Source organism: Anguilla rostrata, chromosome 13 (assembly GCF_018555375.3).
Source record: "Anguilla rostrata isolate EN2019 chromosome 13, ASM1855537v3, whole genome shotgun sequence".
Classification (NCBI taxonomy): domain Eukaryota; kingdom Metazoa; phylum Chordata; class Actinopteri; order Anguilliformes; family Anguillidae; genus Anguilla; species Anguilla rostrata.
The window spans coordinates 23704837-23723030 of NC_057945.1; the positions used below are offsets into that span (position 1 = coordinate 23704837).

At 40.3% G+C, this 18194-nt stretch overlaps 1 protein-coding gene across 3 annotated transcripts in view; it reads right to left on the reverse strand.

The window, feature by feature from the left end:
- vgll4b (vestigial-like family member 4b) overlaps window positions 1–17742 on the reverse strand; it is a 40741-nt gene extending 22999 nt beyond the window's left edge. The window contains exons 1-2 of one of the 3 annotated variants that reach the window (XM_064305371.1): window positions 17532–17742; window positions 16390–16466 (exon numbers count right to left, since the gene is read on the reverse strand). In XM_064305371.1, coding sequence (XP_064161441.1) covers window positions 16390–16453 — 64 coding nt within the window. In that variant the 5' untranslated portion in view covers window positions 16454–16466; window positions 17532–17742. Of the gene's footprint in view, window positions 1–16389; window positions 16467–17528 lie in introns of those variants that run through there. The other 2 variants (XM_064305370.1, XM_064305373.1) reach the window with 2 other exon arrangements.
- Window positions 17743–18194: the final 452 nt, after the last annotated feature.

Below are 18194 nucleotides of genomic sequence, written 5' to 3' on the forward strand. Positions count from 1 at the left end.
TTACATTGAAAATATTCCTGAAAAGAAAGTATAGTCATTGCTAGAAAAATGAAATTTTTAAACACATTCAAATGCAGCCTATCTACACAGACATAACCAGCAGTTATTATTCCTAAGAATAAGAGAATCATCAGAATATTATAAGATAAACATGCTATTCCATTGACGATTATCGACCGATTTAAAGCAATCAATTGCAATGATGTCGCAAGTGAAAATGTCTGTAATGATACTATACTGTCCTCTAGTGGTACAATCTAAGAAAAAATAATAAATTGCCTATTTCAGTGAGCTAAAACAATGCCAGCGCTACTATTCAAGTGTCAATGCAAGCTCTGCATGTATCCTTGAATTCCTCCAATTGTTGATTTATCAGCTTGATCTAATAGAAAGCCTTACAAAATGATTACAACTGTAAACATTTCCAGCTGGCTTATGCAATGGATTTTACACCATTTGAAGCTGCAAGCAACTATTTACTCATTAAGATAAATACTCTTGTTTATTTTCATTTTGTCCATTTATAAGCAGCAAGAGAGTAATCATTAGAATTCCATTCCTTCAACCTTGTATTGGCCTGTAAGTGCAAATGAGCTCAGGGTGAGGATATGCATACAAAGGACAGATTTAGTGTAAATGGTAAATGGACTGCATTTATGTAGCACTTTTATCCAAAGCGCTTTACAATTGATGCCTTTCATTCACCCATTCACACACACTCACACACCAACGGTGAAAGGATGCCATGCAAGGTACCAATCAGCTCATTTGGAGCAATTAGGGGTTAGGTGTCTTGCTCAGGGACACTTGTTTGACACGCCCAGGGCGGGAGATCGAACCGGCAACCCTCCTGAGCTGTGTCACCCCACCAGTGTCAGTCGTGGCTTTCAAAACCTGGCACAAATCTCACAAGTTGGCTGAAGCTTTTGAAGGAATCTGATTGACTGAGCACAAGTCTGTTCCTGTCCTGAAAGCCGTTTTAACTACACCAGTACCAAAGAACCGAATAGATCATGCCCGAACACAAGCAACTCCAAAGCTACACCTTCAACGCCAATTTCTAAACAGCCATGTTTTTTTTATAAAAACAGCTTTCTGACTCCATTTCTAACTTTACAGAAGCGAAGTAAGCACAGTAACCATTCATCCTTCATCAGTGAATCCTTCAGAAACAGAATTGCTTGAGATCAGTGTTGGCAGTTGTGATGTACAGGGAGACATCTCTGCCGATTTGCCCTGCACTGCAGTTTTCCTGCAGTGGGAGTGGTACAGGGTCGCTTGAGAGTCAAACAATTATTTAAACTGTCCTTTACGTTCTCACAGGAGAGTCTGGAGGAGAAAGCTCCCACAGTCTTGCAAAACAAAAGGGTTCCTGAGTACATGCACAGCTGCTGATTCCAGCCCAGTCCAAATGGTAGACACAAAAGAACTGCAGAACAGGTAACTCGGGGATTCCTCAGTCTGCATGAAAAGGTACATACAAATACATGTCTAACAGTTAAACAGAGCAGCTGACCTTTCCCCTACTGAAGATGAACCCCAACCACTTCTGAGACCTCAAGGTTCAAGCACTAACAAAGACTCACTCCCCCACACCTAACATTTGAAATAATTTCAGTTAATAATCTTAAAACTTGAATATAAACTTTAGGAGAGAATAAATCTCTTGATTTCAAGTTCAACAAACATTTATTTTAACAGTGCTTTGGTTATATAAACAATTTAACTGGCAACTTGAACACTTCATATTCATATTTTTAAAAGCCAGATGTCTCTTATTTGTTGATCATTCTTAAATGTTATATGTAATCCAAGGGAAAGTATCTAATACTTAAGTCATGATATCTCAAATTAATTTAAACTTACATTTTGGGTGTAATGCAAGACTGTTCCTGAAACTATTTAATTTCATGTTTATGTAACCTGTCATTTTTGTGAAGTCCTTACAGTCAATGGTCAAGACAACCACATATCAAGACATACCCCCCACAAAAAAATGAAAAACTCACATGAACATAATCTGACATGTTTCTATACAATTTTCCATTTCCAAGGGAAGTATTTCCACCGTAGCCTCAATATGTATTGAAAAAATTATAAAAGCCTATGACCACTTGTTCCCAGAAAGAACATAAAAGGTTGTGAATAATGCATTTCAGGTAAAAATAACTGCAACTACTGATCCAAAAGCTAGCACTTAATTCAAACTGCGCCTCCTTATTATTCTGTCCTACAGTTCGGACTATATTTCATGTCGCAGCTTGCTAAAAGCTCTCCCCTCCGCATCCTACACACTTTCACAATGGGAAAAAGGCAAGTTGAGCTATTAGGTGCACTTCTCACACACAAAAGGAACACTCAACACAGTTCTGTTTCCAGTTTATTATTTTACTGGGTTTCCAGGTAAAACAGGTAGTTACATGCACACTGTATACAGAGCCTGAACAATCTGTTAATGTAAAGTTATTTACATCATTACCAATATTCATAATCTTACTGATCACAAACAGAAAATAGAAAAACAGAAATTGTCAGACCGGAGAAACAACTCCCTTGAGGTGAATTTGGGTAGAGATAATGGGCCGAGATAATGAGCAGGGTGTGGCACTTATTTCAACCTCAAAACAGAAAACAGTGTCGATTTACCTTTTGTCTCCTGCTACATATTCTGTCTCCACTCCCTTTACCTTAACGTAAAAAGCACTCCAATGCAACTTACAGTTCAATCTGTAGAACACACAGAGACTCCGGACATATCAAAAGAATCATATTTGCAGAACATATTGTTTGGCTTGTTTAGCACAATACAAAGAAGATGTGCTAAGCCATTTTAAACTTCACTCTGAAAATACCAGAAAGGAAAGGTTTATTCACTAACCTATGTTTAAAAAGGCATTCAAAGCCTAAATATAAATAATGTGCTAATACTGTCCATTAGTGTCAAAGTTTAGAAAAATGAAATACATTATTTTTTATTTGAAATGATTTTAAGAGTTTGATTTGTGTTGTAATTGGCATGCTTATATCTGCTTATGCCAAGTCAAGGATTTGATTTTAATCCAAAAAAAAAAAATCAAGATTAAAACATGCTCAAATTGCAAGCAGCCAGCCTTTAGCTGACGACTTCAGCCCTACAGTGTTGCCATGGTTGCAAGGCCCCTGTCGACCAATCCATTCGCTTGGCCGTGCTACAACTAATAATGCAACTGCCTGAGCTTCACTGGCCCTGCAGTGGAGCCTGTACACACACCACAATCCTCACACGCACACACACAGGCACCCAGACAAACAGACAGACAAGACACAGACAGACAGACAGACACACACACACACACACACACAGTGTCATAGTAATTATAGAAAACATGTAAACAGGGTCCCTCTCTGTTTCCATCTGTGGCGGTGTGGCACGACTTTCTGGAAAACCCAGAAGTCTTTACAAAACAACTGACACCACAAATAGCATCCCCAATATGCATACTTAGGACATGTGTTGGAGTACATGTCTGGTATTGAAATTGTTTCTTTTTTAATATAAGCTACAGATGCCATCATAAATAAGCGTCTGCCAAATAAATTATTACTAATAATGTAGAGGTAGTGTACAGTGGATACCCCACCCAACCAAAAAACACACATTTTTAGGTGAAATCCCATTTGCTAGTGATTTTCCAAATGTTTAACCCTGGTAACCTTCAGTAGACCACAGCATTCTAAACTTAATACAGGCCAAGGATGTAACTCAATAGTACAGCAAAGGGATTATTTAAATTAATTCCACAGTTTTCAATTGACCTCTCTCATCACTGAAATTACAGCCCTTACTCTAACTTTACTCTCACTTGCAAAGGAGATTAGAAGGGTCTATTCACACAAACCAAGGGCCTAACCCCCCCCCCCCCCCCGCTCTGCACCTCACCCAGCTCCCCCTCCTAACCCTGTTCAATACTAAAGAAAATGGTTCTCATTGGTTTTAATGAGTCATTGTCTCATATTTCACACACTCTGTGGAATATCCAAGCCAAGTCTGAACACTGGCCCTATTCAGTGAGCTGCTTAATCCATTGTCTTCAATTGTGGGTAGTTTAAGGAGACAACAAGGACCCACAAACACTGTATAATTGGGAAGGCTCAGTCAACAGTTGTGTGACTGGCCCAATCAACAGCGTGTGAACAGAACACACAGCTAAAGTGCTAAAGTACAATACAGCGATTGAGGGTAAACTCTACATGCGAGGGATCAGCAAAGATCACGTTTTTCAGTATGACGACAGGGCAAATGCACAAACCTGCTGATAAGACAGAGACAGTTGAGTTCGACAGCTGATTCTGCAGTTTATGGAAATGCACATTTATGGTACCATTAGACAGAAAATATGGATGACTGACAGGATGAGACAGTACCAGAGCAATGAACTGTACAAGTGTCATTAAAGCAAAGCAGAGAAAAGCAGGTTTGGCACTGCAGACACACAGTTTAAAAATATTCCAAATCATTTGATGATGAAAAAAACTGACAATAGGTTGCTTAAAATATTACGGACCATGTTTTTGAAGTTGGAGTGAGAAGTGGTCAGTTTTACTGCTACTTAAGTATCCTAAGTCATACGGATAGGCTTATATGATGAATGAAAACATATATTCAGTTTATGAAACCAACAACAGTTCTGAATTTATTATCTACAGTTTCCATGCACCAGCTCCCTTTTTGAGGGAATTGGTTGGGAATTGGTTCCCAGATCTTAGCCTAAATTGTCCTTCCAGTATACTTTCCTATTGGAAAATGGTTGCAAATTGAAATTTATAATCACCTGAAGAGTGGGAAGCACAGCAAACAGCCCAGAGTATTAGTACTTATGGGGCAGACTTGCTATTTACTGAAGCCACACAGAATAGCAAAAATGCAATTGCAGGCACTTAGCACTCAGTAATGATAGTTAATGCATTGCTAAATTGTGATTCTAATAATAAAATGCATTCTGTCTAAAGGAAATGACAAAAAAATGGCCACTGTGTTCACAGTACAGCTGACTCGGTGTTGAGCAACAGAACATCAAGGTGATTAATGATTATACAACAATTCAGTACATTTCCACAGTAGGGAACAAGGATACAGTTTTACATACAGCAGAATAAACAAAGCCTCACAGTGTGAGCACCCCATATTAATGCAGAATAATAGACCGCCTTCATATACACAAGTCCAAGCTGTTCCACAGCATTAGTGCTCAACAACACCCACTGCGTAAACGTTCACAAATCATCAGCACAGAACGGCAGACTTTCAGTTTTACCATCACAGCATGCATAGCGCACCGAGCCAAAATATCTCAGATGTCCTGACCTTTTTTTGGGGGGTGGAATGGCCTGCTTAACAGTGAAAAGGATGTGACTGAAGTCACCTTCAGCTCATTCTGTTTCCTCTGGAAAACAAAACACCACCCTGACAATGCTGGGCCAGGCCATTTTCACTGGAACAAGTTTGGACAGCTGTCTGACTGGCGTCCTGTGAAGACAAGTTCCCTTGGGGGTACCCACGAAAGGGTCATACCCTGTTGGTGCCCCGAGTATCCGAGAGTAACTTCTTATGAAGTAGCAGCTCGGGAGGGATGATAAGCAATCTTGCGGTGAATGACATTTCTGTCAGAGATTGTCACCTTTTTCTTTTTTTCCTTTTTCTGTGACCTTTTGAACTGAGGATTCTATAATAGTGTAAACCCACATATATGCTGGGAACACCAATTCTTATACAGCAGTGGTAACCAACCCTGTTCCTGGAGATCTACCATCCTGTAGGTTTTCATTTCAACCATAATTTGGCACACCACGCTCTACTAATTAGCAGTTTAACAAGATCACTAGCTGTTGAATGAGATGTGCTTTGTTAGGGTTGGAGTGAAAAAAACAGTCTTTGTCACAAATGTTATAGGGCTCACTGTATGTGTACAATTGTGAGTAAATGCTATGAAATGAATCTGTTATATGTACAGCCTCTGGTAACAATGTCGTTGTGCATTGCCTCTGCTTTGGAGTGAACTCAAATGGCATTTCCTGGCTTTAGTCTAGGAACCCCCCAATTCCTTACACCTGGCACTGTAAAGCTGAGAGGTTGTGAGATACTTCTAAATATCTAAATATCCTTCATCACACACAAAAACTGTCTGGGCCAGTCAAAAACACACACAAAAACTGAAATATTATCAAAATAGCCCAGAAAGTCTACTATATTTAAGGATGAAATCTTACCCAAAAAAAAAGATCCTCTAGTCTCACAGTGGGGAGGTTATTTCATGCAGGAGGCAGAAACCTTAAACAGGGCCTGAAGCTCAGGACATTTTTCTGAAATCAAGTGGAATGTGTAACGATCAGCTTATCGCTTTAATAAAGATATGCTAACATTCAAATACATAATACTCAACCTGACTATTGTATTTAGCATGCAGGATATAAATCAGTTCCTCCAATAGGCATCCTGTCCATATAAATATGGGCATATAAAATTCCACACCCAGTTGGCACTCCGCAGAAACATTATGCAACTGCAGTCACTGGACACCAGCAGCCAATTTGTCTGTGTTTAAAGAAGGACTCCGTATGACAGATAATGGCTCAAAAAGGTGAGAACACGTGAGACAGCTCTTTCCTCTGTGGGTATCCCTTGTTCTCTTTGTTTTGGAAAAGTAATGCGATACTTCCTGCGGGGAGACAGGACCTCAGTGCCAGTGCAACAGGAGGCAGAGGAGGGAGGCACTGGTGGGTGAAACCAGATCAGGAAGAGGCCCCGCCTGTTTCCCTGCATGTGTTACTCCAAACAGACTCTCCTGGATCCTGCTGCACTGTACTCCTAAACAGAGGCCAAAGTGTGTCCTGTTCTCCCCCCCCTCCCGCCTCTTGCCCATAATTCCACAGACACCCTTGCTGTCTAATAAGATGCTTGGTGTTCAGAAGATTGCATTCCTGACGGTTCACAAGCAACAGAGCTCACGGTATCCCAGATACAGTGAGACAGCTGCAGTTTGCACTCTCTGACCCCCCCCCCCTTCTCCCCCAGCCCCCACCTCTCTCTCTCTCTGGGGTACTGATATGAGCCTCAGCACTCACTATTCCTAATTCAGACCCCCATCCTCCCCAATCTGCCCTTTAAGATGTCTGCCCACCCAAAAAGGAGCTTGGGTGGGTGGGGGGGGGAAGGCGGCTGCAGCTACCCGTTCTTAATGCTGATCCAGGATATAAGTCAAAGTGCATTCCTGGCCAGCGGCCAAGGCAGGCTTCAACTTTGGTGAAGATTTACAAGCCATGTCAGTTAGGGCAGATCGTATCCTGGTTAAGTCTAAAACTGCCAGGACCTTTTCTCTGTAAACAAAATATGTGTATGAGGCATGAGGTGGTGCTGACATGGGGAAACTCCATCATTAAATTACACAGAACAAGGCTGAGGTGTGAGGAGACAGCTACTCGAGAGCACTGGCGTTCAATGCCATAAATTTTAAATGGGGGGGGGGGCACACTAACAGAGGCTGTTCATCTTACTGTTGTTTCAGCTCATAAACCTATTTCTATTATGAACCAAACCATTTCCTTCAGAATCCCAGAGGCACTCCTTTCTGAAAAAGATGCAGTCCTGACACAGTAGTTATTTGCTAACCAAGAAAACAGGCCTATTTTCTTGGTTAGAAACTGACTGCAACAAATATTGTTCTGTGCTGTCGTTTTAATGCAAATCCATTACATTTGCATGTTATCACATGCATTGCAATGGCTTACTGCACATACAATATGGAGTCACATTACAGTAGTTACTAGGGCTTAGCACAGAACAAAAAGACCTTACTATGCAAGTCCAAAAGATGCAATGCAGTAGAGCTCTCGTAGTCAGCACACTATGCAATAGGAAATAGGCTATTAAATATTTGTCCCTTGAGAGCAGTTACTTTCATCCAGTATATTTCAATTTCCCTTTGCAATATTCTGAACTCAATTACATTACGTTTAAGTGATAACACGCATGACACTTAATGTGTAGCTTTTCTCATTATGAAAATACGATAAGAGCACCAGCACAGTGCACACACATGCTTACAACCTGTTGTGGCCATATTTTGAAGGAGGCCATATTTTGAAGGAGGCTGAAGTCAAATGTGATGCAATGGAAATGCTTAGAATTCCTAAATAAAGGAAAGAGTAGCCCACACACAGTCCCAAAGAAGGACACTTCTGGAAGGGGGGAAAAAAACACATTCCAAACTAAACATGAAAAATATCTGTGGGTGAAGCCACAGTGGTGACTGGTTTAAAGGAAGGTAATTAAATGCTGCAAGTGATCATTAGTGTCTGGGCTAACTTTAAACTGTGCTCACATATAAATTATAGACTGTCTTCAGTTTCTAAAGAAGGAAACAGCCAAGGTGCAAATTGTCCTTTTATGTGCGCAAGTTACATTTCAAAGGGGTCAGTGTGATTTGTCACAGTTACCTAATAGTGCAGTATTTGCCTGAACAAGAGTCAAAATGCAAAGCATCAACTGTAACCAGAGTGCTTTAATGAAGCAGGATTATTTTGTTATTTTTTTAATTTATTCTTTATCAATTGTGAAATTATATTATTCAATTAAGCTACATTGTATATAAATATAAATAAACACTGTAACACCAAAGGGAAAGTAAAGGATAACCTCTTGGCAGTTGAAACTGCAGTTTCCTTATGTTGAACCGCATCACAGCCAGTGATTAGGATCTCTGCCGATAGCAGTTTTCACCTGTTCCCTCAACTGTAAATCACAGTTTAAGTATTCAGACATCACGAAGACACAAGAACAAGCCCTAAACACCGTGTCGTTTCTGCGTGCACCGCACGTCTCCCCGTCTTTTACCACACGTTCCAAATCTCACTGCGGCCTACGGTGAACCCGCCTGTCGAGATTAAATAAAAACATCAGCACACCTGCTTAAAAAAACTGTTTTCAAAACCAGCAGGAAAAAAAGAACTTGGTCTGCCCTGAAGGATCATGAGAACATCCACTACAATTGATAGGCCGGTCATTTTGGTGTCTGTCCTGGCTGTATGTGTGCCTGTGCCTTGGGAGCACCCTTCTCAGCTCTGCAGTTTACTGGAGGACACCAAGCAGTGCCCTACAGGGTGAGATGTGCCCTAGCAGTGCCCTACAGGGTGAGATGTGCCCTAGCAGTGCCCGACAGGGTGAGATGTGCCCTAGCAGTGCCCTACAGGGTGAGATGTGTATACCCTTCCTTTGGGTAGTGGGCACTCAGCACAGAGAGGCCCAAACACTCTGTAGCTGTGTATGCAATCCTGAGAGAATTTCAGGCATAAAGGCATGTGGCAGTTACCAAGGCAAACCAACACAGTCGTTCTGAGAGCTTGTTTAGAATGTCAGTCCATAAGCTAACATGTATACCAGGCGTACCTGCTCCATTTGAGGGAATACAGACCGTAACGAGGAAGACGCACAATCCATTGCAATTTGCACACCAGACAGATACTTAATATGTTACCAAGAAATGGCTGAGCTACTACTATGAAGCTTAAAAAAGTTAACTATTGACAAGTTTTCAAAACTAGAAGTTATGGGGTTTTTTTTGCTGTACATTGCGTGCTTAATAACTGTCTGTTATTCCAACAGTCTTCCAACACTATCAAAAATTTATCAGAATAAAATGGGCTTGCAACATTTTTGACTTTCGACACTGCAATTCCAAGAATTTTCTTTCGTGGTTTAACTGATATGTTTTGTATAGAGGTGCACATATGCAGGTAGACAGAAGAGTCAACAAGATTCCTTCCTGCTCACAGGACACTATTACATAGGTGAAATATTCAATTTTCCTGTCTTTTGGGGTATATTTCAGTTGACCACAATTTAAATTTACAAGAAGATACGCAAGACCAAAAATAATGGCTATATTGTGTCTTTATCCTCCTTTCTTTATCCCTTATATTTGTGTGAATTGAAAAACCAACAAACGTAAATCTAGAACAAACAGATACAACTGAGACTCAGGTCTCAGTGTTAAAAATTAAACTACACGAAAAGCTATCAGTCATTATTGTTAACACCTTTAATGTCATTCAAACCACATTGTAATGCAATAGGTTTCTACTCTAGATTTCTGAATTTCTACAGTTCATGGAAAAATACTGCAGGCCTTTAATGGGTAACCATACACTGAAACCAGCCCCATATCAGATTTCAGTTTACAATGCACACAGTGGGAGGGTTCAACAATGCCCATTTCTCTTTTTGTCAATTTCTGTGTAACTGAAACAGGAGAGAAGTGCAGCTTTGACATTAGTGTTTGAAGAGGCCAGAATTTCAGATATTCTGTCCTGGAGACATTTTGTGTTGGCTACTACCTTGAGTGAGGGTTTAAGGGTTAATATGTTTATGGTTTCTGGAACAGCTTGAAACCAGAAAGGTACTTTTGTTCCTGGGAAAGGCGGCTGCCTGTTTCACTGTCAAACAATTATCAAGGCTGGCACCAAAGGGCTCAGAATAATCAAAACAAAGAAGGGACAGCAATAAGTGGGATAACCATTTTTCTTCCACTCTGAAGAACCAAATCAAAACTAAAACTGCATCGTGTCTATTTGCATTCAACAAAAACATACTAATAATACTAATAAGAAGAATAAGTAAGTAAGTAAGTAAATAAGTAAATAAGTAAATAAGTAAATAAGTAAATAAGTAAATAAATAAATAAATAAATAAATAAATAAATAAATACTTGCTGGGTAGTAACTATCAGGTTGTTTTCTGGGACAGCTGAACTAATTGAAAATCATTGAATGTATGCATCCAGTATCTGAACATGATAATAGGCTGGACCTGAGAAGTTATTCATTTTTAACTGAAACCCAGATGACCAGTCCTTAAATGGCAAACACCACTCAAATAAAGCCCAGTATAAACAATAGCACACAAAACACAGCCAAGGAAAGCCCCCCATCTACTTGGCTTGCCCTCCCTACATACCCTGACCTTTGCCCCTTGCCCTGTGGGAAACAGTGTCACAGTGCCCACAGTGACCTCTGACCTCCAGAGGACCTGCTCAGTGATTGCAGCTGTGGGTCCTGTCAGCCTTGTCAAGTCTTGTGGAGATTGTGATTTGATGATTTAGATTTTGAACTGTAGTTTGTACCTACCTACTTAATTCTCAGTAAGCTGCCCTGCATTAATTTGTCCGAGGAAATATTCTTAATAATGGTAACAGATCCAGCCCCACACGCACACTTTATTCCCACTCCAGCTATTGGCTGACAATGACATCACTTTATTGTTGCTTTTCTTAGAAAAGCCCAGGGACCTTGAGATTCACTGATAAGCAACACAAAAAAAGGACATGGGTGCACATGCATGTGCGTGTGCGTGCACACACACACACACACACACACAATGAAGAAAGCTTTATAGCCAGTGTCCCCTAACACACACACACACACACACACACACAAACAAACAAACAAACAAACAAACACAAACACGGAAAATGAAGAAAGCTTTACGGCCAGTGCCCCCCAACATACACCACCCCCCCCACCCCACACCCCACACCCCACACACACACACACACACACAAACACAGCTGAAAAGAACAAAAGAGAACAAAAGAGAAGCCCCCTATTGAAATTTTCATCCCATTAATGAAGAGCACAGCACATATCCATGGAGAGTCCAGTCTATTGGGGAAGAATAGGGGCAGTTCTGCTTCTTCTCCATGCATTGGGGTGGGTGCTCATGACTCAACATGTTCTCCTCACAACGGGAGCAGCCTGAAACGTGCTTCATCAATGGCACGCTCAGGGCCAACGCAAACAAAAGGCACTGGGCTTTTCAATAAAAGCACAGGAGTAAACAGGGCACTTTAAATCAGCATTAACAGATAATGTACATAGCAGGGGAGAGGACAAGGATAAGACCTGACAAGAAGTCTTATCCTTGCCCTTACCAATTTCGTGAGAGAAAATTTACAAGAAACACTTATTTTACTCTGTAGGTCCATATATTGCCCTTCCCCCGCCTTTAAAAATCTTTTTCTCTCCAACCGTTCACTTTGACCAAAGGGAACTGCTGTGTACCAATTCAATTTATTTAGCAATTAACTTTCAAAGAACATGATTTTACAAAAATGAAACTAAATTCACTAACAGATCAAACAGTGTGTGCAGCAGCAAGCAGAGGCGCCCTCAATAAAAACGGGGTTAGCAATGTGCTTGCAGGTGCAAAAAAACAAACAAAAAAATGCTTCACCCTCGAGACATTCCTCTCCTACCCCTTATAACACTACACACCTGGGAAATGATGTTCTCAGTCTAGTGTGTGAAAACCATGCCACTAGGGCTGCAATGGAGACGAGGAGAAAAGAGTGACAGAAAAGCGCATGTAACACAAAAGACAACCACAGCACAACAGCAAGCAACTGCCTCAGCAAAGGGAGCTATACCACACTGACAAAAGAGCTTCTGTGTCAACTGACAGCCACTCCTACTCTCCCAGGCAGGTTTGGGCATCTGTTACCTGTACGCCACAAGGACAGCAGCAGCAAAGACTTCAACTTTCCTGAGGTGGAACCTATCCCTTTTCAATACCTCAGGCCAGCAACCTGTTTGACGTTCATGCTGCAGTAGCCATACTGGAAGGCTCGAAACAAAGACAGTACTGGAATAATGACAGAAACCCTGAAACGTTTTCCAATTAACCTTCCTCTCCACAATTTCTACATCTTGTTGATATGCAGATCCTCAAATGTTTTGCCTCTCTTTAATTTTGTAAGGATTTCAAAGCAGAACTGACTTATATGGACCAAGTCTCTCACAAAGTACAGCTTCATAGATAGAAATGGCAAAAAGGGGGGTGCTAAGGAATGTTAAAGTCAGTATCACAGAAGAGGATAACATCTTGCTGCAGTTCACACCCAGAAGGAAAAGAAAGAAGTCATTCAGAGAGGCTAATCTAATTGGGCTCCTTTTCCCTTTTTCAGGGTTGGAGGGCTGGTGGCCTTTTGGTTTTCATCCAATTCCAGCACCACCTGATCCAGCTCATCCCTGCAGTGACCGAGACCAATCCAACATTTCATCCCACTACTTAAATTTTTTTTCAACTTCAAAGTAGACTGTCGAATATAAGGACTGCAGGGTTTGCGACAAAGGTAACTGGCCCAGGCTGTCTCTGCATACCTGCCTTCAATCTATCCTGCATGAGAATTCCACCACAGGCCTCTCCGGAGTTCATCTAACCCTGATAGCAATTGATGGTCACTTTCACGTAGCTCTCTACCAGATTTGAAAGACTCTATTCACGGTGACCCGCACAGCAGCAATTGAGGCTAAAGAAGTAGGTCCAAGAGTCAGGGAGCCTGCTTTGTGTGCTTCACTAGCACAGGCATTCTGAATGTTTGTCATAAATGCAAACAAGCAGGCAGAGTTTCTGGGTGAGCGATGCTGGTGCACCATTGTGGAAACAGGTTGGGGTGTATTGTGTCTGAAACAAAGAGGCCAGTGCAACCACAACAGTGACATCAGCGCTGCTCAAAACAAAAACACAGCAGGGGGAGAGACCGCAAGGTTCCCCATTCCTCTTTCACCAAGACCTACGAAGGAGAAGGAAATCCCTCTCAAACATGCAAGAAGAACATGCAGTGCGCAAAGCAAAATGAAAACATCCTGCAGGACCCTATATTAAACTAACTTGCATCATACCGGATATACTTATAAGGGAAGTGTTCCAGAAAAATAACACTTTTATAATGCTTAAAAGTGAATTTGCCTGATTAAAATGTCGTTATTTTACATAATGTTGTGTATCAGAAGACAGAATCTTTTAAAAGGTTTCTGGAATAACTCAACTGCTATCAGAAAACATATTGGAGGAAAAGGGCCTATCTGAATGCACACTGCCAAGCAGTGCCAAGTTTATGGCCTCATTTATAAATGCAGGTTTGGTCCAAACATGTAATTCCGAAAAATACACATTTTCAAAATACGGTCCTCTGGGTTAACTCTTTTTGGGAAAAAACCTGTGACATAATACAGTAAGATGTAGCCTATAACTCTTTTACCTTGCATTATGATTAAAATTTCCAACACAGATTCCTACATACCTTATGCTCAAAACAAACCCACTTCATTCAGACATTTCCCTAACTTGAAAAGTCATTACTTTACAATATCTTACAACAGTCTGGCAAAAAGACGAACCCTGCTATCAGAAGCTATACCATTACAATTTTCACTGCAATTAGGCCTATAAAAAAGCAGCAGAACACAGGTCCTTTCTGGAGCCAATGTAATTAAAATTAAAGAAATTAGCAGAAGTTTTTTTGCAAATTCATATGGTAATTATTTATCCCTGTGACTGTCATCTCAATCAGGCTAAATTGAAGATTGATCTATTACCTAATCTTAGCACAACCTTTCTGCAGATAGGAATTTTGCAAGATGTGGATGTAACAGACAAGAATTCTCACTTCTTAGAACTTCACACTTCCACACAATAAAGCCCCAACCTTGTGTCATTTTCCATTTTTCTCCTTCTGTTTCCTGCCAATTTCATCATTACAAATGCTCCAGTCCCGCATCAATAATTCTTCCCATTGGACATTTAGCTACATCTTCTGCCAATAACAGCATCTGATCAAAGTATCCAATTGCAGGATACTCGGATACACAGGCAAAATGGTCACACAAGGAACTGCACATGTGATGCTATTTCAGCCAACAGAGCACGTCTTAAAGAACTTTGCGGACACCATTACACTGTTTGAATAATTTTGGGGGAAATACAGCCACATTTTATACAGTTTCGATTTTGGCATTTTGACAGAGTTTAATGTTAGCGAGCTTACTAATGGTACCTGCTGTCATTGACTAAGTCAGCAAAGCGAGTGTAACGTTAGAGAAGATGGCACCAAAACGAAACACTGAAGTCTGTCTTGCGATTGGGTCCAGTAGGTAAGTACCGGTCTTATGAGAACCAGTGCCACAGTGCTACCGGGTTTCGGTACCCAACCCTATTCATAACTCAAACCGCTACATGACTACAAGGTAGGCCCTAGAACCTCAGACAGCTATTGCAGGCTTCGCCCAGCCAAGGGCTTGTTCTGCGGGGCTACAGCCGGGTACTATTGGAGTCATTCTGCAATAATGGTACACGCAGTGATCAAAATAATCAAGCATATGGCAGTCAATTTGACCATTTGTGGCCATTTAAGTAGCTAAGTGTTTATGACTTTATTTCCTTATGCAGTATTGAAATTCAAATTATATCATAATGTTCAACACATGCATTTAGGAAGAGTCATAAAGGGGGACCCATATGGTTTCCATGACTAAGTTCATCAATTTTGTTAAAGTGACATTTCTGGAGTGAAAATATCATTTCACTCCAGAAATGATATTTTCATACTTGGCTGTCAAGTTAATTTTATAAAAAGTACATGTTTTTGTATATTTGCAACTTAAAATAAGTATTAATTGTAAAATAGATACTGTAGATAGACAAATACATTTAATACTTTATTATCCCCATGGGACAATTTCCATAGTAGCAAATGATATTCATATTTAAAGACATTTAATATCAATAATACCAATAATATTGAATCATTACAAATCTATCCAGACATATGTTTGCCCCATTAATGTACGGTATGTTTGTGGGTCAGTAAAGCAAAGCCAAATGAGTTATTATTATTATTATTATTATTATTATACATTTTAGTCATGATGTGCTTTTCATACACCCAAAGCACTGGATGCAGACTGTTTAAACATGTAGTGGCAGTGGCAGACCTAGATTTTTCTAGTTTTAATTAATGACTTATAGACAATGGTCTGTGTGGGCAACTTGGCATTTTTGTTATTGCAATAACACTTTACACTTTATAATCACTAGCAAAGCACAGGGAGCCATATTGCTCACTTATAAGACTGTGTATGGCCCATAATGCGACACTACGCCAAAACATGCTTGAGGTTCTGGTTAAACAAGAAGCCAGTAATTCTGGAATATGCTACAGTGTATAAACCATTATGTTCTTGCACTGGGGATATTACTAAAGGCAATTAAACTGAAGGTGTGGTCACTAAACCACCCCGATCATCAGCTGAGAAAGTAAGCGTCTATATCAGCACAGTTCTCCAGCAATCTAACCTTAAACAGTCATGTGTTCACTTTACAGCCAAATTTCACTGCAGACACTTTACTTGCCTAAGCATTACTGTTACTCTTACAAATAGCTGTGTTAGAATTTCCACCCACAGAGGCACATAGCGCGCACATAAACGAGACATAGGCCTACATACAGACAGACAAGGATAGCGAGAGAGAGAGAGAAACTTAAAATGGCCATGGGTCTGACCTCTGACACTTTAACTTACGTTTCTCATCATCTGCATGTACTAAAGATGCTGCTCTTGATAGAACATCCAAAGGTGTTTCCATTCTTGGAAGGACCCTGTGAGTAAGTAAAACGACACTTTACAAAGTGCTGCCAGTGAGAGGTGGGTTATGTTCAGTTAGATAAAGCGTTCTCTATTATTTAAAAGTGAAGCGTAGCTAGCAACCATTTGCTGATCTACAGACGTAACATTCAATTCAGTTACTCGAGCGTATGCAATGCAACTGACGTTAAAAAAGTTAATATAAATGTTGTACACATTATTTAATACGAAATCTAATCAAATGTCTTAAGACAAAATGAAGGAGCTGTAGTCAGAAAATGTTTCAGAATCACTGAATGAAGTAGGCTAAAGCTTGAAAGAATACAGAGCAGTTTCGCGTCGTTTCGCTTCCCACACTCAACATTCCAGAGATACCAATCCTACTACATTCTGAAGGCAAACGACTTTTAATCAGTACTAGATATTTTCACGTGTTCCAAATGAAACGAGAATGTAACAACACAAAATGACTACCCACATAGGCTAAAAACTTGGGCACAACTAACAAATAACCTAGATAACTAAGGTTAACTAACAGGATACGTCTTGGCGACAAATGATCTCCCTTGACAACTCCGACATACTCGTTAACTGCCGTTTCAGGCAAGTGTCGTCAACTGTAACTTTGAATTTTTTCTTACTGTTTTTAACACCATTCAAGGATACCACATAACAAAACAAAATGATAAGCGTTGCGTGTTTTGACTATAATTACAATCTACCATGCTAGCAATAACATACAATTTCACAACTATTTGCGTAATTTTATGTACAAAGGCTGCTATAAACTTCACTACACTCGTGGATCAGTAAACAGATAATTACTGCCAACCATCGCCATGAACCCCTAGAAAAGTTGTAGAAAATGTTGCTTTACATTTACAAACTATCTTTTATTGAGTAAGTTTGGTAACAGTAGTAACCTTTACGCTGAGTCTAACGATCTCCGCTTTAACTGTTTGTTTGCATAGTACTCTGCAAACCTACATTGCATTGATAGCTGCAGTTTGTTCCGTCTTTCTATGCAAGCCTGTTGCAATCGGGACAGCAGCTAAATTGGCTAACTAGCTACATACCACCTTGTAGCGCCACTGTGGTTTCTTGTTATTTCGCCGATGACTTCAGGATTGGGGAGAAAGTCCAGAGAAATCTCGAACCACGAAGAAATTCACAGGCTGTATCCCGGAGTATAAACTATGGCTAGGCGCTTTTACTGACTTGGGAACGCGCAGTGAACAAGCAGGAAAGGAAGAATGTGAGGAATGATGGAATTCTCTTCCTAGCAGGTGGTGAAAGTGAAGAATTCTCATTGGTTTAGGCTACGAAATGAGATCAGCATGCATTATGTTAATGCGCAACTGACATCACATCCTTTGCAGGTACTAGAAAATAAGGAAGCTATATTCCCTGTAGTTAAGCGAGAAGCATGGTTCAGTAATGTCTCGAAGTAGCCGCTGCGTTTTCTTCGTCCCATGTAAGTCTTAATCCAAGAACGCATATCTTTCAATGGATGCGCAGTCATTTGCAGGTAAATATATTACACAAGAATCGTGGTTTACTCAGACGGGGCAGTGCGTCAACATTAAAATAGCCTACGAAATACAAATCAAAAATTCGTTTGTAATGACTAAATCCAACCACAATGAGCTCCATACTTTTAACTTTTGGATTGATCTTCAAAGATTTTCTGCACATTGCACATCAAAACGAGTATTACAGTAAGCAGCATATGCCATTATGCT